The 19,503-nt window shown below is 33.3% G+C and overlaps 3 protein-coding genes across 5 annotated transcripts; 2 read left to right on the top strand and 1 right to left on the bottom strand.

Moving 5' to 3' along the window:
- Nucleotides 1-6,186: 6,186 nt before the first annotated feature.
- Nucleotides 6,187-7,180, top strand: LOC120282622 (transcription factor CSA-like). Its single transcript, XM_039289457.1, has 3 exons — nt 6,187-6,432; nt 6,553-6,798; nt 6,882-7,180. The coding sequence occupies exons 1-3, from the start codon at nt 6,231-6,233 to the stop codon at nt 7,106-7,108; spliced, it is 675 nt and encodes a 224-aa protein (XP_039145391.1). The 5' UTR covers nt 6,187-6,230; the 3' UTR covers nt 7,109-7,180.
- Nucleotides 7,181-12,212: 5,032 nt separating this feature from the next.
- Nucleotides 12,213-15,945, top strand: LOC120282275. Of its 3 annotated transcripts, none has more exons than XR_005542923.1 (6): nt 12,213-12,665; nt 13,536-13,574; nt 13,982-14,066; nt 14,139-14,324; nt 15,503-15,602; nt 15,804-15,945. XR_005542923.1 is itself a non-coding variant. In XM_039289047.1 (4 exons), exons 1-4 carry the CDS (start codon nt 12,273-12,275, stop codon nt 14,219-14,221), a joined length of 600 nt encoding a protein of 199 aa, XP_039144981.1. In that variant the 5' UTR covers nt 12,213-12,272; the 3' UTR covers nt 14,222-14,548. The 3 variants fall into 3 exon arrangements, 1 of the variants encoding a protein (XP_039144981.1); XR_005542924.1 differs by having other exon boundaries at nt 15,435-15,602; XM_039289047.1 differs by lacking the exons at nt 15,503-15,602; nt 15,804-15,945 and having other exon boundaries at nt 14,139-14,548.
- On the bottom strand, nt 15,660-17,267 carry LOC120282274 (cyclic dof factor 2-like). The gene is made up of 2 exons (XM_039289046.1): nt 17,110-17,267; nt 15,660-16,808 (listed from the first exon to the last, which is right to left on the bottom strand). Exons 1-2 carry the CDS (start codon nt 17,188-17,190, stop codon nt 15,828-15,830), a joined length of 1,062 nt encoding a protein of 353 aa, XP_039144980.1. The 5' UTR covers nt 17,191-17,267; the 3' UTR covers nt 15,660-15,827.
- Nucleotides 17,268-19,503: the final 2,236 nt, after the last annotated feature.

The following is a 19,503-nucleotide window of genomic DNA, read 5'->3' as shown; positions in this document are numbered from 1 at the left end:
CCCATGTTCCAAGAGTTCTTTGCGGTCATGATAGAGTGAAGTGCCAAGAAACAAACTCCACTGGAGCTTAGTTGCGTGAGCAACAGAGTGAAGTGTTGAAGTAATCCTTAGTACTGGAGCTTAATTGTGACTAGGGGCCTTTCTCCTAGACCAAAGAGTTAGATCTATATTAGGGAATAGGGTTTATCACTTGAAATCCCTAGAGCTTCAAGCAACCCTACACAGTATGAGGCATCGAGAGTATCCATTTCCGTCGGGGCATAGGGTAAGGGTTAGTTACGGTTGACCTTAGGTTTTGGACCGTGTGACTTTGTATTTCCATGACTCATTCAACGCCAATTAGGAGGTATAATGATTAGTCTTGCACTTGAAGCAATAGTCTTAGGGGAGCAATGTCCGGGTGCCCCATCTTTTTATCAATTACCTCTCTTTATTCCTATTGCGCTCTCTTTTCTTTTCTTTATTTTCATTTGCATTAATATTGTTCACATAACTCATCAATCGTTTTCACTATAGTTAAATAGCAATACTTGTGTTTCCGAGCACTATTCCCTATGGATACGACTATCCCACTCACCGGGGTACTTTATTACTTTGACAACCCGTGCACTTGCACTTTCTTTTCTTTATTTTCTTTGAGGGAAGGGTGAACCTTGAACGTCTAAACTGGGTGAACATTGCACTCATCGCAAAGACAAATCCACCTGAATTCGTTAATGATTACCACACTATTAGCCTAATAAATTCTTCTTGTAAAATCATTTTTCAGATTTTGGCTAATAGGTTAAGTAAGGTCATATACTTACTTGTGGATGATTCACAATCAGCGTTCATCAAAGGTAGATGTATAGCTGATAATATTATTGCTGCCCAAGAACTAATTTTCAATCTTCAAAAACAAAAGCTTCTAGGCTATGGTTTTAAAGTAGATTTTCAAAAAACTTTTGACTCTTTAGATTGGAATTTTTTACTGGACATTCTAGCGGCAAAGAGGTTTTAGGCCTCGGTGGGCTTCCTGGATTTTGAATATTCTGAGCTCAGCTAAGGCTAAAGTTCTAGTCAATGGGGAGCAACATGGCTATATTACACATAAGCGAGGTCTAAGATAAGGAGATTCCCTTATACCCTTGCTCTTTGCTCTCGCAGCAGATACCCTGAGCGCCATGTTTCTAAAGCGTTGTGTTCCAGAGTCTTACTGGGAGTAACATTGGAAGGAGAGACAAAGATCTATCATTTTCAATATGCAGATGACCTAATAATCTTCTTAGCAGGAGGACAGGAAGACCTCCGAATTATCAAGCTGATTCTTTATCTATTTGAAGATGCCTCTGGTCTTACAATTATTTTCTTAAAGAGTTGTCTAGTCTCCACTAACTATGGATTTCAACCTAATGCTTCCTCAGCTACGATTCTTAACTGCAAAAGAGATTGCTTACCTATCACTTACTTAGGGGTCCCAATCTTAGGTAGGCATCCTAGGAGACAAGACTGGATGAAATTGATACTTATGGTTCGTTCAAAACTTTCATCCTGGAAGGCCTACTACCTTTCTTTAGGGGGTCGCCTCACCCTACTGAACTCCATTCTTACTTCAATTCCTACCTATTGGATGTATGTTTTCTAACTTCCAATATGGGTGATCAAAGAGATTGATAAAATCCAAAGAGACTTTCTTTGGAAATGCCCGGATCTGGGATCAAAAGGAATGAGACTAGTAGACTGGAAAAGAATTTGCAGACCTCGTGAAATGGGAGGGTGGGAAATTTTAAATCTTTTTGAATTCAACAAAGCTCTCCTAGGTAAATAGTGGTGGAAAATTTTCTCAGGCGGTAAAGGTTGTTGGTCCAAAATAATTCAAGCTAATTACCTAAACGAAGGGCACCTAGGAACACTACTTCACTCATCAGCTAGGTATAATTCCTTATTCTGGGCAGGTATTCGGTCGATCTTACATGTCTTTCAATTTTGTACTTCTAAAAATGTGAAAAAATGGAGATTCTACATTGTTGTGGTTTGACAACTGGGTCAAGGGTAGAGCACCCAAAGACATTTGGGTCAACCTCTTTAATAATTCGAACTTTCCCAGGATAACTATTAGACAACTTACTCAAAATGCTTCTCTGCAGAATCTGCTTTTTCAAACAACCTCCTTCGAGATTTTACATTTCTTGACATCCATCCCAGACTGTTCCAGTGATCAAGAGAATGTTAAAACCTGGAATCTTGAAAAAAATGGAGGCTACTCAATTCGATCTTTCTATAAATTCCTTATAGATGGAGGAACGCGCAGTGCCTTATATTCTTCTTACTGGAAATTGAGTTGTCCAAGTAAAATCACTCTCTTTTGTTGGCTATCTTGTGAGAACAGAAATTCTAACCCAGGATAATTTAGCCAAAAAAGGTTGTAACACGCAAATTACAACGAATACTTGTGTTTTATGTCATAGATCTTCAGAATCTACATATCATCTCCTAATTCACTGTGACTTTGCCGATAGGATTTGGGCCTTTTTTAAACAAATATTAAACTTACCTTCTCATTCTAAGGTTATCTCAGAGGTATGGTCTTCCTGGATTTCATCCATAGATGTTTGATAAAGAACCATGTGGGACCTTCTTGTCCGAGCAATTTTTTGAAACATTTGGCTTGAAAGAAACAAGCGAATATTTACTTTTCATGCTATGAATTCACGTTCAGTAATCATTAAAATAATTCACATGTTACTGGATTGGATTTCTGCAGCTAGGGACCCGCTCTAAGTTCAAGCAGAATCAACTCAAAAGTTGAAATGCTTGCTCGTTTTTCCTGAATGTGAGGCCAGAGGGAATTCCAACGACATAGAGTAGTCTTCGCCTGATCTAGCCGAAGTTTTTGGCAGTCTGACTAGACCTTTGTCACCTCCTTGTGGACTCTTTCCTCTCAGTTGTGTTTTGCCTCTTTTTGTGTTTTTTTCCATTTTCTATTAGGAGTTTATCACCTCTAGTGACTGAATTCTTCTCTTTGGTTTTCTGGTTTGTTATTGCAAGTTTCTTTTATGTTATTATTGTTGTGCTTGATGCTCTTCTATTTCAATAAATTTGTAGTTTATCCACTTTAATAAAAAAACCGATGAGGAGAAATCAATAGACCAAAAGTTGGTTACGTGTTCACTAGAGGTGAAGTTGATACATGAAACTAAATAGGAATTGAGGAGAATAAGGGCCATCTGCGACGACGAGAAGAGAGGTTCAATAGAATTAGTCGGTGCCCATATTATTTATTTATTTATTTTACCAAGATGCATGGCTAGATCGCTAAAAAAGGTAGAGTCATGCACAAATCTCGGTGGAGCAAGTGGGGCAGGGTCTGCACATATATGGGTGCTGGGACCATTCCGCACACAACCAAAGCTTATACTCCCATAAATGTGTCTTTACTCATGATTCAAACTCTCATCATTTATGAAGAGTTCTAATGGGAATCCGGTTACTAATAAATTACTTGGTCATTAAGTTTTAGCCTAATTCTTTTGGGAGCTTGTGGGTATAATCTAACCAAATATTGTAACAAAAAAATGTATTTATTTTACTTTCTTTTCCCAATCTAAAGAACAATATTAGTGAAATAACAACTTTAAGCCTTTGCATGATACTTTTGTGGGGCTCAAAGCTCTAAAAATATTGAGGCGTTAAAGAAATACACGTTCAATCAAACTTTAGTCACGTACACAAAACCCTACAAAGTCACATAGATATGTACATAGATATATATATATATATATATATAGAGAGAGAGAGAGAGAGAGAGAGAGAGAGAGAGGGCTAGCATTGACCACCTAACAGGCCATTCAGGCCCAAGCATAGTGACAATAAAAGGAATGATGCAAAATGAAAATCAAAGCTACAAGACTATATAACTAATTGGAAAAAAAGTATGATTGTTTCACCTACTTACAATAGAATCAACAAGAAAACAAACCCATCAATCTAAAGCTAACAATTCATATATCATTGAAATTTCATTTTCAGATAGTAATCACTCAATACCATATTGTTGACCCCCCTCCCCCTTCCTAAACGTGCTATCTTATATATATATTGGAATCTGTTGGTTTGTACTAAGGGTTAAATATGCAAATTTAACTCTCTTTTCTTTATAAAAAAAAAAAAATTCAGAAACTTACATTAAAGTTAGTCAACAGTACAACGTATGATAGAGACAAAATTACAAAGAGAGATAAAATAACTAAAAATATAACATGATAGATAATTAAAAAGTGATCAATAAGGGGTGGAAGGTAGAAGAAAACAATAGAGGTAGTACTGTGGACAGACAAACGATCGAAAGTAGACCTCTTTAACGGAGATGGAGAGAGAGGTCCTATATTAGTTTAACTCATTAACAACTAATGATTTTTTTTTATAGAAAAATGGACTAATCACAATTTATTGAAAATAAAAATAATACACAACAACAAGAATATAACAACCACCAGCTAAAAACAAAGCAAAACCAAGCAAATATATATATAAATAATTACTTTCACCGTAGGTGGACAAGCAAGACTACAAGGAAAATGAAATAAAAATAGAAACGATTATTGTTAGATAGTTGAGTCCGGAGGATCACGCTAGGAATTGCTAGATCCTTCAGGTGAGAATGTCAAGGGTCTTAGGAACTTGAGGTTTTGTTTGATTGTAAGAGTGACTCCTCAAGTGTGATTTTTTAAAATCTACATTTATTAAAGTAATAAACATACAGTCAATTTTGCAAATAATTGAAAATTGTAATAATACTTTACAAGAGAAGATACAATTATTCTGTTCAATTATAATAGTCCAGCAGATTACATGAGTAAAGAGGTTTCGAAGCCTAAGAACTGATGGCACATTTAGTCACTCAAAAGGAGTTGATCTCCTCACGGTCCCATTTTTAATGATTATAATAGTAGTAAATAAACCACACAATTATATTCTCACTTTTAATTTTATTTGTTTCTCCGTTGTTTTTTTTAAATAAAGACAATTACAAATAATCAAACAAACATACAACTTGCAAGATAAACAAAATTAAAGGTTTTAGCGTTCACCAATGGTGTAATTAAAGTCTAATAAAAAACCAACAAAGAATTAAGGGCATAGATAGAAGCAACTTGTACTATCTAGAAAACAATCGCAAGTTGTAAATTGTTCTATTTTCCCATAATCTAAAAAATAATCTTTACATTCAAAAATTTTATAAAAGATCTTATACAAAAAAATAATCTCTGACATAAACTTTTTTATTTTTATTTTTATTTTTCTCTCCCAATTATACTAGCTTTATTTTATAATTTAATATTTCATTTCTCTTGTAAACCAAAAGTCAAAGGTTCGAAATTCTTATAAAATACTCTTTATATATAAATATGAGTACACTCTATTTATATTATAATAATAATAATTTTTTTTCCTTATTTTTTATTCTATTTAATCTCCTTAAATTTTTAACCACAAATATGAACACACTCAGAGCAAGTGGTGTCAAAATTAATAAATGCATCCATGGTTGCTTTTTCCAATTGTGGAACAGAGCAAAGAGTGTTTGTACCTTGATATCTTCATGTGATTTTGGAGCAATGCTAATCTTCTTCTTATGTGTGTCTTTGTGTGATGTTCTTTTCTGAACAGATGGACTGCAGGCATAATTCAATGCTTGTTTCAGAGGGCAGGTTTTGATCTTAATTTCATTAATGCACATTCAATATATATTTGTAAATACATAAAAAAATATATATAATAAGAGAAGAAAAAAGAATTCATTCATTCATTTAAGTTGATTTTCAGTAAGGTTGTTCTCCATTACTGCAAACTTTGAATGCACAGCAGTTCTCTCTCTCTCTCTCTCTCTCTCTCTCTCTCTCTCTCTGTGCTTCCACTGCAGCATAGAGTACATTCCAGTTGCAGTCTTGAATTGGTTTTGAAAAAAGAAAAATGAAAAAAAATAAATGCATATATTTCGCACAAATAATTTTGCTGAAATGACAACCACACGTGTGGTTACATGATGGATTGATTGTTAGGAATTGGAAGCTTTTTTATTATACTATATTGCTACTACTACTACTACTTCACATCAGTATTCATTCATTCATTCATTCCTTTCCCTTTTGCTCTCTCTCTCTCTCTCTCTGTCTCTCTCTCTCTCTCTCTCTCTCTCTAATAAGTGAGAAGAAGAAGAAGAAGAAGAAGAAGAAGAAGAAGAATAGAGAATGACTCTGCAACAGTGTACAGGAGATCATGGAGAGATTCAAGAGATGTTCTCTCTTTCAATTAAAACAACTGAGAGAGAAACAAAGCTTTGTGCAAGAGGCCATTGGAGGCCTGCAGAGGACTCCAAACTTAGAGAGCTTGTTGCTCATTATGGTCCTCAAAACTGGAACCTCATTGCTGAAAAGCTTGAAGGAAGATCAGGTAATCATAAATATATATTTTCAAACACATTTGTTTTCATTTGTCTAAAACTCTTCTTGAAACTGGATCTTCTTCTCATTGTTTTTTGACTTTTTTTTTTCAATCTTGTGAAACAAAAAGGGAAGAGCTGTAGACTTAGATGGTTCAACCAGCTTGATCCAAGGATCAACAAGATGGCATTCAGTGAAGAAGAAGAAGAGAAACTCATGGCTGCACATAGATTTTATGGCAACAAATGGGCTATGATTGCAAGACTCTTTCCTGGTAGAACTGACAATGCAGTCAAGAATCACTGGCATGTTATCATGGCCAGGAAGTACAGAGAACAATCCAGTTCTCACAGGAAGAAGAAGCTCAACCATAATGGTATGTTCTCATTTTCTTTTTCTTGTCTTTTTACCAAAGTTGCATTATTAATTTGTTCATTCTTTTTCCATCTTTTATTTCAGAAACTAAAGTTCATGGGATGAGAAACATTAATGGAAACCATGGCTTTCAGCAACATGAACATTGTTATCCATTAATGACAACAGTAGTGCAGCACCAACAGCAACAACAACAGCAACAGCAGCAAACAAGCTATCAATCAAGCATTATAACTAATGAATCATCATCTTGTGAAGCAACAACAAGCTCACCACACTTCATAGATTTCCTTGGAGTGGGACATGTTTAATTTGAACTAATAGTTCATTAGTTTGTTAAAATGCTGATATGTTAAATTTATCTGTATTTTGAGTTAACTACATCCTTGCATGTAATTTTAAGTGGTTTATTTATGAATGGAAAATTTTTGTGAAGTTGGGAAAAGGTTGGTGCCTTTCTATTTTTCTTTGTTTATTCAGTCAGTGGGTTACAAGACTAGCAAAAAATGATATCAAATGTTGCTGAACTAATTATTTTCTGATGATATTTGACCCTTACTACTGAACTAGTTAGTACATAACATGTCAACACATAGCCCAGACTGCACCACAACTGCATCAATGCCTTCCGAATTAAACATCACTTTTTTTTCTTTTTTTTTTAATAAATCAATAGTACGAACTAGATAATTAAAATAAACGATTAGATCATGTGTTTTTATTAATCTTTTATGAAATATATCTCACATGTTAAAAGTATTCTTAAATAAATACACATCTTTCTTTTCTCAATTAACTACAAACTTCTACTATTCAATATCTATTAGAGAGATTTTTTTTTTATAAAAAATTAAAAAATAAAGGAAAAGTATCACCAATCTCTCCCTCAGCAATCTCCCAAGCGTCGTACTTCTTTACTTTTGGTGATTATGTGATGGTCCTTGTTCTATCTTTGTCGTTTGTATTCTCTAGTATTTATTCCCCTTTCTACCCTTGACTTTTGTATTCCCTTTTTTTTGTTTTTCAAAAAGCAAATACTAATAGTAATATCCAAGAAATAATTAAGTGCATAACTTTTTAAATATATATATATATATAACTTCCACAGGGGGCCCAAAAAAAGTGAGTTGTAATTTGGGAGGTTCGCACTCGAGACCTCTCAATCACAAGCACAGATAATTACCAGTGGCATAGCCCACGGTTTATGGTCAAAATGTTATTAGTAAATATGTATTTTTTAATATATAAATTACATATTTATGTTTGTCAGAAAAAATTAACTGAAAAACCAAAGATAATTAACCTCCTCCTAAGCCAAGAAGAAATGATGCAAGATATATATCTCCACATAACACAACTAAAATCTACCAACTCTTTCACCTTTAATATATTATATTTCTTGTGTTTTTTGGTCTACTGATGAGATTTTATTATTACTTTTAAAGAATGAGTGCCTGCTCAGCTGCTCTGCAAGAACAAGAAGAGAGAAACCACAGCAAAAGGCAAGGCAACTTTTCAGTATTTTAATCCTTTGATTGGATTGGATACACCCAAAACATCATGACAAGCATATAATGAAGATGAAAGAGAGAGTACTGGTTGAAAGCTTGAGTTCATCTTCAGCTGATGAACTGGAGACCAATCTATAAAATGATCACAGTACTCAAAAAGAGCTCCTTTTTTTTTTCCTCACTTCTTTATTTTGTTTTTTGCAGAGAAAAAGTGCTTCCACTGGTCAGGGCAATAGATTTTAGTGTTTTGTGGTTGTGCCCCCCACAAACTTGTTATATGAAAAGAATCATATAATTCCCATTCAGACTTCAGTGATTGAAAGCTCAAGCCACTCATTTGATCTAAGTTAGCATAGCCCTGAAACTACTAGGCCTTTTTCAGAATCAAAAGAAGTGGATAGAGAAAAAAAAAATTGAAGACAGGTGCTGCAACAACTCTTGTGTTCATTGATGGTGTCAATAAATTAATTGAAGAGTAATTTGTACTTTAAAAAATAATAATAAAGAACTATACATTTTGAATGGAGAAATGAAATACCAACTATATATATTATCATAAATTTGGTAATAATATGGTTGTTCAAAATTTTCTTTTAATAAAACAATTGTTATATTATTTCTTTGAAAAAGATTTTGTGTTGATGCTAAGTCTTTTGAAGCAACATCTTTACATAAAGTTTTTCAAAATAGTTTTATTATCTTCTTTTCTAAGATATCTGGTAGGGGTTATTTTTTACACATGTTATGGTTTATATATATATATATATATATATGATAAAAATGGATAAAACTATCTCACATATACTAATAAGTAATAACAACAAAAGGATACAAACACATGATCAGAGAATAGATGAACAAAAACTAAAAAACAAATATAAAAGACAAAATAAAATAAAACTGTAGTAATCGGTTGTAATAACAAAGCGGTGATTAGACAAATGTACAAAAGGTAAATATAGTGAAAGATCGTTAGGGATATATAGGCAGAATTTTCACATGTAAATAGATAAATAATGTCGAAATAATTTTATCTGCTCTAGAAAACCATCACTCAAATATTATATTAGTGAGTTCATCAGACACAATGGAGGTTGGAAGTGGAATACAATAAATTAAGGTTATGTTTGATGGTAAATAAATAAATGGTAAAGTTTAATGTCTTTTTTATCTTTTATTTAATTTTTCTTAATAAATAAATAAATAAGCTAAGTGGTGTTAATGTAATAATGATAAAGTTTTACTGTAAAATTAAGAAAGATATTATTACTGATATACATATATATATATATATATTATATGCTCCTTATTTAATGTATTGTGGTTCATTCAGTCTTACTGAACAAATAAAAACAATATTGATGCCCAAAAATAAATGCTAGATTTTGTATTTAAATGAAAATTGTTTATTTTTTAGTGTCTCTACAACGTTGTTCCACACTTCCACTCACATTATGTAGTAAAAATATGCTATAAATAAGTTATCTGTCTACCTGCATGTTCAATTTTATCTTGAACATTTTTTAACTCATGATGACAATTACATTATCTATGACTACAGTATATAGTGGTCATTACATGGTTAATTTTTTTTATTAATAAATATTTTTAAATTCTTTGTCAGTCAATTAATCTGTCACAATAAATATTACCGCATAGAGTAAAATAACTCTTTTGAATTCATCCCTCAATTCCAGTGAAATAACTTATTAGTTAATACTTGGTTTAAGGGAGAATTTTTCACCATGTTCTTTAAAATAGATAATCTACTTGGAAATTATTTTTTAGGTGTAACTTTTACTTAAAAAAAAATAAATCACATTCTTTTAAAAAAAATAACGATAACAACACATCCACTCACTGTGGAAAGGACAAAAAACACAGAGAAATAACAAAAAACAAAAAAGATAAAAAACGATGCACATTCCTATTTTTTATAGACTAATGTTTTGGTTTTATTTTAACTTCACATCTTATAAATTTATGTGGCATATTTTAATTTATGTGCACACATATAATTCTTCAATTTTTTTTTTTGCAAGTATTTTATACGGATTTTGTTAAATTTTTTGACACTTGCAACAGTATCTTCTTAATTTGATTCTTTCCTCAATTGTTATACTATTAAGAACTAATTGGTCAACGCATGGTATAAATATATATGTATATATATATATCCAAGGTCTTTTTGAGATTGTATTTCTGCTATTAAATTTTAATAGTTTTTTTTTAATACAAATTAATCAAAGTGCAGGAAAATAATAAAGAAAGAAGAAAAAATCAGCATGATGTTGACAAACTCATTGAAATCAATGGACCCAAATCATTGTCCTCATCCCAATTAAACATAGAGCATGATGGTCCTGCATTCATTAAACAAAAGTCCTCAGCAACTTCATCAATGAAACCACCACCCTTCTCGTCAAACAAACAAAAAAAATCCATATTCACTTGCTCCAACCTTGGCTCCTCATCTTCAAACATGCCTTACATCTCCCCCACCTTTTCTTCTTCTTTGGATAATAACCATCTCCAAGTCCCCCATTTTCAATACACTTTTTCTTCTTTTATGTTTCGCCTCTTGATGAGATTGAAACAGAGAAAAGTATCTCAAAGAGAAAGTAAGTATTATTATTATTATTATTATTATTATTATTATTATAAAGGTGATGTTTGATGATGTTTTCTACATTGTTGCTTGATATGTTTTGATTTGGATGAAAAAAAAAATTTGGAGGAATGACTCCTGATATATATATATATATATATGAAAAAATATCTAAAAATTCATAGTCTAGTGGTATTGACTTTATTATGAAAAACAATAGTATGAAAATTTATAAGAGAATCGAATTTAAATTTTATTGGATAAAATAATAGTAACAAATACTAGCATTAAAGTTTTGAGGTGAAGATTTAAGTTTCACTGGAAAAAAACAATAGTATGAAGATTTAAGTTTTAGTTGAAGGTTTAACGATTAATTCTCAATTAATATGTATATTTTTTACTATACTAGCATTGAAGTTTTAAGGGATTATTTAAGGGTGATGGATCCAGACATGTGTAACTAATTTAATAATTTGAAAATTACTCGTCATAAAAAAATAAGATAGTCTTTGTTACATTCAAATTACATTTTTAAAAAAATTGGGTTGTGTTTTTGTGCTTATAAATAAATTTTGGGTATCTTTCTTGCATGTCGATAGGTTCCATATATTTTTAAAAACAATTGGGCTTTTTTTTATACTTATAAATAAATTGTGGATATTTTTTTCCATGTAAATAAGTTACACAACTCATACTTATTAGTTCTTTTTAACAGTTTTTTCCACTATTAATAGATCATATGGAATATATAATAGTAATTATTTTTATTTTTAATAAAACGATGATTTACCTATTTTTACGTAAAAAATTAGTTAATCAAAAATTAAATTCTTTAATTTTATTTAAATTACTTGTCATCTCACTAATTTTTAATCCTCATTCAAATTTTTAAAAAAATAAATAAACAACAAAACAATTTATGAATAATAGCAAGTTGGTCTAAACACGGCGAAGGTTTATATCATAAATGATTTTTTTTTTTACACTGAATAAATAGTACCTTATTTTAAGATTAATAGTAAAAAATATGCACTGATATAAAACGCATCTATGAGCTTAACAATATCATACCTTCACCAATCATCATACGAAAGTTTCGATCCTGAATTTTCCCAAAACAAGAACTTTATATAATGGATTTGGTACCACTAAATTAAGAGTTTGTCGGTATCACAAATGATTTTGAGATGTAATCCGTATGTAAAAATAATTTTTATTGCTAACTTTTGAATTATTTTTTTAAATATATTTTGGATAATAGATAATTCAGCCGAAAAAACACATGATATTTTTGTGAAAAAAATAATAGTGAAAAAAAAAGAACGAGAGTAATCTGGATCGGAATAGCGGCGAGGTATGAGGCCGAGGAGAGATGGCGGGAGGAAAAGCGCCGGTGCCGGCGCCGGAACCGGCTCCCCTAGACGCTCCCGACCGGCCGGAGAATCGATCGCCAGCTCCGGCCCTCTGTCGTCCACGAGGCTCCCGGCTTCTCTCGTTGAGGACCCCGTTTTCCTCGCTGACGATGAGGACTCGGAACTGTTTGTCGGCGTCGGAGGCCGAAGCGCGGCGAACCCAAGGAGCTTCCCGTATAGCGTGAAGCAGCAGTGCTGGGATAAGGCTGAGAAGGTGAAGGGCCGAGATCCTGACCGATGGCGCCGCGACGCCCTCGGCAACATCGTCTTTCGGAAGCTCGTTGGATGCCCTGGATGCCTTTGTCATGACTACGATCACATTGTTCCTTACTCAAAGGTGCGATTTTTACCTATTTCTATGTCTGTGTTCCTTGATTTCTTTTTCTTTTTTTTAAAAAAAAAAATAATAATAATAATTTTCCCTCAATTTTTAAGAATATTTTGTTGTCTGGTTTTAGTTTTTCATCTGAAAGTCCTTCTTTTTTCCCCATTTCTGTTAATGAATTTATGAATTGTATGAATCCTTTTCGTTGAACTATACAAATAATTCTCTGGAGATGTTTTACCATTTATTATGGTACTGCGTAGATTTTGTTAGTAAAAAAAAGTGTGAATGATGTTTTCTGCATTGCAATTGTTTGAAGGTGATTGAGTGAGAGAAGTAGAGAACAAAATGATATGCAATTTTTAAGAGAGAGAACTGAATTGTTAGGAAACCTTTAAATGTGTTGAATCAATGGCTATGGTGTAGCAATCAGTTTAGTTTGTTGTTTTATACTAGCTTTGAGCAGCGTTAGAAATTAGTTTAGTTTAGTTTGTTGTTTGGAGTGAAGCACATATTCATTGTAGATTCTGTTGAAATAATTTCTCTATTTTTTAGACATAACTATGAAGCAAAAAAAGAGTTGTATGTTTTCTAATGCAACAACAATGTAGCATATGTTAATCATGGATCCTGTTCAAACTTCAATCTGTAATGTTATATATGTTTCACAGAGTATGATTGTCATGATTCTTATTGTAATCTAAAGCTAAGAGAAATATTAATGTGAAAATTATAGAATTCATTGTTGAGAGAGAAGCAATGTTTCTGTAGTCTGGACTTATCCAGGAAAGAAAATATGATCTTATTTGATGATTTTACCTGCAATATATAATAAACTAATTAGTTATTTTGCATTCGTTCTCTAACATGTTCAAATCCCAGGGTGGGAAGAGCACTTTGGAGAATTGCCAGGTATTGCAGGTAAAGTTTTCTGTTTTCTTCCTTTTTATTTGTAAGCGCATTCTCCCTATGGCTTTATGTGAATGTTACTTATGGGGCTGAAGTTCTTTTGAGTGACAAAATTGCATTTTTTTATCGATGGTTAGGGTCTGTGTAGTGATTTTTATACTATTAAAAGGTTTGAATGTTCAGCATTTTAATTTTTGGCTTCACATAGATTTTTGCCAACTTGTTTATGCTTATACAACTACTTAGAATCAATTTCAAATTAAAGACAGATGATGAAGGGAAAGAAGTTAAAACAACTCTAGCTTTTGTGTTCAGTTATTATACATTATAAGGTTGACAATTTGTTGGTAGTGCATGTATGGTTAGTTTGTTAATATTGTTTTGTCATTTCACTTGATCTGATAAAATATATTTGCCAGGCTACTGTGAATAGATCAAAAGGGAATAAAACTGAGCTAACCAAAGCAGAACTCATTCAGAAGAGTGCTTACTGCAGAGTTTCAGGTACTGAAATGTTTTCACCATCACATCCGGTCACTTCCATTTCTTATAATTCTTGGTATCCAATGTTTGCAGGCCGAGACATGGATCTTTTAGAACTCTCAGCCTTTGGTAATGTCCGTCGTGCGCAAGACTCTGGTGGTTGTAGCATCCAATGACAAATTTCAAATTAATTTGACAGGGAGAAAACTAGTTAATATCTCTGCACTTGCAACAGAAACTGCTGGTTTAGTGATCAAATGCCAACTTGCATGACTGTCGGTAATGGGACATTGCACCATACTTTCATTGTGATACTCAATCTCCGCAAAAACATGTTCAACTTCTGCTCTCTTACAATATTGATCATCGTCCACTTTACACATTTGTAATGCAGTATGTATTTTATTTTTAGCATTATGCTTAAAGGATATCATCCTGTCATCAAAATTTATGTTGACATTACCCTATTTATCTCAGGACAAATCTAATCCTTTGTTATCTCATTGATGACTCTTGCATTTGATTCAAGATTAAATCATGTGATTATAAGTGTTGTAGATGGAGAATTTAATAAGAAATCTTTCAAGTTTTTAAAATCTCCAGACTTGCTGGCCTATCATCCGATTATAGCAGAAATCATGCCAATTTTTCCCGCATCAAGTTTCCTAGTGGAATTATTGCAAATATTTTTGCATAACTTATTTTCTGCAGCCAAAAAAAGAAAAGGAAAAAATCATATTAGGATGAATTGAAGCTTCTAGTTGTCATCAATGGATTTCACCAACATCTGAAATTACAGATTGAATAATAGTCTTTGAATAACGAAATCTAATAGAGAAAAGCCAATACTAGTATTCATATTAGGGCATGAATTGAAGCTTAAGGTCAGAATGAAGATCCTGAAGGAGGGTTGATAGCTAACCTCTCTGGTTTGTGCTGCCTTCTTGGTCCTTGTGATCCATTACCACTTCCACCATCTCCCTCCATATCCTTAACTTCTGAAAAGTTAACAATTGGAACAAGTAGAACAAACTAGAGATTAATCTCCTTAAAATAAGTCAGTGAAGGAGAGTGATAAAATAGTTGGAATGAGCATAAGAAGAAGGAGGAAGAAGAATGAACCTGGTAATCTTATTTATCTTATTTTATTGAATTCTTGCTGAAAAGAGCTTCATCCACTCGAAGTAGATAATCGTTAGCTTTATCTTATTCTATTGCATTCTTGCTGGAAAGAGCTTTATGTACATGAAGTAGATAATTGTTAGCTTTAACTTTGGGTTTTTATTCTTATCTTTTACCACCTCAATTTTACTTTCCTTTTCTCTATTTCACCAAGAAGAGCTTTTGATGACATGAATTTATGGCATTCATGCTTATGTTAATTTATAGATTGGCCACCATCTCCCTTCCACTTCTTGGCTTTGATGGATAAGTGCACTCATGCTCTGCTTTTGCAGAGTGGAGTCTTTTTGAAGCGCAATGCTGTGTTACTTTATGTGAGTTTCTCCAATGAATTGATGACAGAGGATAAGAGTGCTTAAATTGGCTGGCCGCTTTGTAAGTCATTGCCCATCGACTTCTTTTCCTCATTCATCATACCAAAAGTTATCAGAGTGAATAATTTTTCATCGCTTCAGATGAATTCGATTCATCAAAAAAAAGTGCCAAAGTTTATTTATTTACAATGTGAAACTCTTTTTTATCAGTGATAAGTAGTTACATATGTAAGTCAAAGTGAATTTCCTCTACTGTGAACAGGCTTCAATGTTGTTCGATTTCAAGTTATGAGTTCTCATGGAAGCTGAGAGATCGAGAGACAGCGGCAGGATTGGCGTGCCACACCGGAGAAGCCTCCGCTGTATGTTTCTTGCTATCGGTCTTAGGATGGAAAGCCTTGAACAATCCTCCACCATTAACACTGTCAGCATTCTCATTATTAATACCGATGGTTGCCCAAACAGAGCTTTTGGCTGCTTCTCCAGGGTCATCAATCCTCTGTGTCTTCGGAATCCATAAACATCTCTCTGGATCACTCTTTCTAAGAGTGTCTCCCTTGTCTGAATTGTTTCCATTAATTAGTACACTTCCATCTCTTGTATGCTTGCCTAATGCCAGAGAATTTGGTGAAGTCCCTGATGAACCAGGAGTCAGAGGAGGAAAACAGGGGACAGTCCAATAAGCGGTGGTCGAATGCATAGGGATCGGAATCGAACTCCATTGGATAGGCCACTGTGGACCATTAAAACATGGAAAATTCTTCAGCGCTGAAGAAGCTTGCAGATTGGTTTCTATCGAAAAACTACTCGAATGCTCTTTGGCATTCTCTGTTTCACTAGAAGAGTTCTTAAGGTTCAACAAAGAGGCCATTGATTCACATAGAGGCATATCCGGACCGAAACTTAACACTGTGGCATTAGAATTGATAGGAATCGTTGGACATGAAGGATTGATGATGTTCAAGTGTTTGTAGTGCAAGGAAGAGTTCTTGCTTTTGCGTCGTCCTGCTCCTACAGGAACATTGCGCATTGTGCCTCCAGCAGTCCAGTAACGCTGACAGTTCCTGCAGAAATGGCGAGGTTGATTAACATTGTAGTTGTTGAAGTAGCAAAACTTGGTGTCAATACTGCTGCAACGTGGGCAAGGTAAGATCTTGTCGGGTTTTTTCATAGGTTTTTCATTAGAGTTTGTGATCTTTTTGTCTTGATTTGTCAATGAAACACTCTGTTGATCATCTTTGTTATCAGTGTTTGCTTCACAGGTGGCCTGAAAATGAAAATTATCAATCCATGCATGATGAACTAAAGTTTAATCCTTCAAATCGTCAAATTCATTGAAGAAGTTCAGGACAAGTAGAACTCTTTAATTTAAAGTTAAAACCAAGTAAAGTTACTATACTTCAATAAACTCTTGCTATAAAAACTCATCAAAATCATACAGAACTAAAAATAAAACCCACCTTGCCATATTTCAGCACAAAACCAAATTCTCCCCTGTTTCTCTTCTGCTAAACTAATATAAACAGAGAGCAAGCACAAAGATAATTATATCTAAGGAAATGAATCACCTTGCCATTTTCACCATATGAAGATACAGGAATAGTCCTTCCAAAGAGCTTGATGGAAGGGTCTCCACTTTCAATTGACATCTCTTCTCCTCTTCTCTTCTTCTCTGTTTTTCCTCTGTTTTCCCCTGTTATTTTGTTTCTCTCTCTGTCTCTCTCTTTCTCTTGTGTTTGAATGTCATTCTAGTATTTCTATGATCTTTGTCATCCTAGTATTTACAGAGGAAAGGAAGCCACGTCAGCAGAAGGAAGAGGGCTCTGAGCCACAAGTTTTTATTTGTGGCCTTGAGAGGGTGTCATATGATTCTCTCTGTTTCCAATTGATTTATTTCACTGCTTGTAGTCTTTTCATTGAGAGCCAAAAGAAAGCCAAAAAGTTGCTTCCTTTTTGCATCCAATACCTCTTTTTCAAGTATCTCTCACCTTTTTTTTTTTTACCTTCCTTTATACTTCTCTTTGTTTGCTTTCACATTTGATGATACTTAATTTGATGGAAATCTCAATTTTGTTGCCAAAAATATTTTCCTTTTTGTGAGGTGAGAATAAAATAACCACCCATAATTATTAATAATTTTGACATTGATTATGATAATTGAAACATTATGCAGCGTTTTATATAAATAATCTCAATTTTTTATTTGGAATTAATCAATTTTTTTTCTACTTCTTCTGGCACCAACTTACTTGTTTTCTTTTAAATGTGGATAAATCACCCCTTAATTTAAGATAAAAAATAGTTACAAAATAAGATAAGACAATTGCTATGCTAATACAATTAAATGGAAGTACTAGAAGTGTGCCATGTAATCCATGAGTGGTATAATAGGTTTATCATGAAAGAACATCAATAAGTTGGAGAAAGTGCTTGTGGCACTTAAAAGGACGATTGTTAAGGGTGGATCATTTATCTTTAGTGTCATAGCATGAATGATTAGTTGGTTTTTACTAGATTCTATATAGGGGGCTTGATTCTGTAGGGTTGCCAGTGATCCAGGATGTGGGTGGGGGGGGTTGCCAAGAGAGGGTGGGAGACCCCTTTTTCCAACCTTGAAGAGGGGTAGGGGGGTACCTTTATTCATAACTAATTTAATTAAGATTTTTTTTTCATGTGATGTTATTTTTTATATTTATAGTTTTAAAATAAATTAGTTATAATTTGCTTGAATTCAACTTTCCAAAATAGATTACTCATTGCACAAATTTTGATGTTAGTTTGTCATTCAAAAATTGCATGGTCTGCCACTAGTTTTGGATAAAGACGACAAAGAGTGTAGGCTACATAACAATGGAAAAATCATCTTTATCAACGACCTCCGGGTTTATTGGTACACGGGTCGCCGATAGAGCTCTCATTGAGTGATGAGAGTTTGATTCTCGGCTGAGGGCACATTTCTGGGAGTTGTGAATAGTAGTTGTGCATGGGTGATTTCAGCTCCCACGTGAGCGCGGCCCCATCTCCACTTGTTCCACCGAGGCTTGTGCATGTCTCTGGGTCTCTAGTAGGTTCGCCCCGCTCCTCTTTCTAAAAAAAACAATGGAAATCATCTTTTAGGACAAAGTCATCTCTTTTCCCACACTATCCCTACCAATCCGAGAAACAGTTTGCGTCTCGAGATTCCTAAAACTCTAGAAATCACCTTGATGCTACCCCAGTCAATCACTCTAGTTAGATATCATAGCTTAGAAAAACTTCAAATTTTTTCAAGTTCTTATTGTTTCAGGTATTGTGCTCAACCACTCAAGCTTCGTAGATCATGCTAAATTTCTTCTCCTCTTGGACTCAAGCCACCAAGCCCACTACCACCACCATTGGTCTATCACCATCTTCTCCACATTGAATGATAGGTGTTTGAAATAAATGACGTGAAGCTATTTTGGTGTAATTTTAAAATATGCAAAATTGAAAAATTCAACTTCCATCTCATAGTAGTAGTCAGTGGTTTATATATTTGATATTTATTTGAAATGCTAATTTATTATAATTTTAAATTTAAATTAATATTTATAATTATTTTAGGTTGAAGTTAGCACCCCTTGGTTTAGCTTTTGGTTCTGTCACTACTTGTGACTCAAAAAAATTAAGGTTGTACTTGAATGTTGGTTCAGTATCTTCCAATTTAGTTCTTTTCATTTTCCGGGAAGTAATTATATAAAAAAAAGATAAACACTCACATTGTTTATTTATTTATTAATTAATTTGTAACAACAAGGACAACAATAAACAAAGACCACATGGACTAATTAAATGATGAATGTGCACTTTCCCTATCAAAGGCAATGATCAATCAAAGGAAATATGCTTGAGCATCTTACCTTAGTTGATGAAAAGATTAAATAAATGATCTATCAATATTTAAGAAAACTGTATTGATAGTATAATAACACTTCACTAGGAAT

This window comes from Dioscorea cayenensis, chromosome 18 (assembly GCF_009730915.1).
Source record: "Dioscorea cayenensis subsp. rotundata cultivar TDr96_F1 chromosome 18, TDr96_F1_v2_PseudoChromosome.rev07_lg8_w22 25.fasta, whole genome shotgun sequence".
Classification (NCBI taxonomy): Eukaryota; Viridiplantae; Streptophyta; class Magnoliopsida; order Dioscoreales; family Dioscoreaceae; genus Dioscorea; species Dioscorea cayenensis.
The sequence above is the reverse complement of the archived record's forward strand: the minus strand, read 5'-3'. Positions and strand labels throughout refer to the sequence as shown.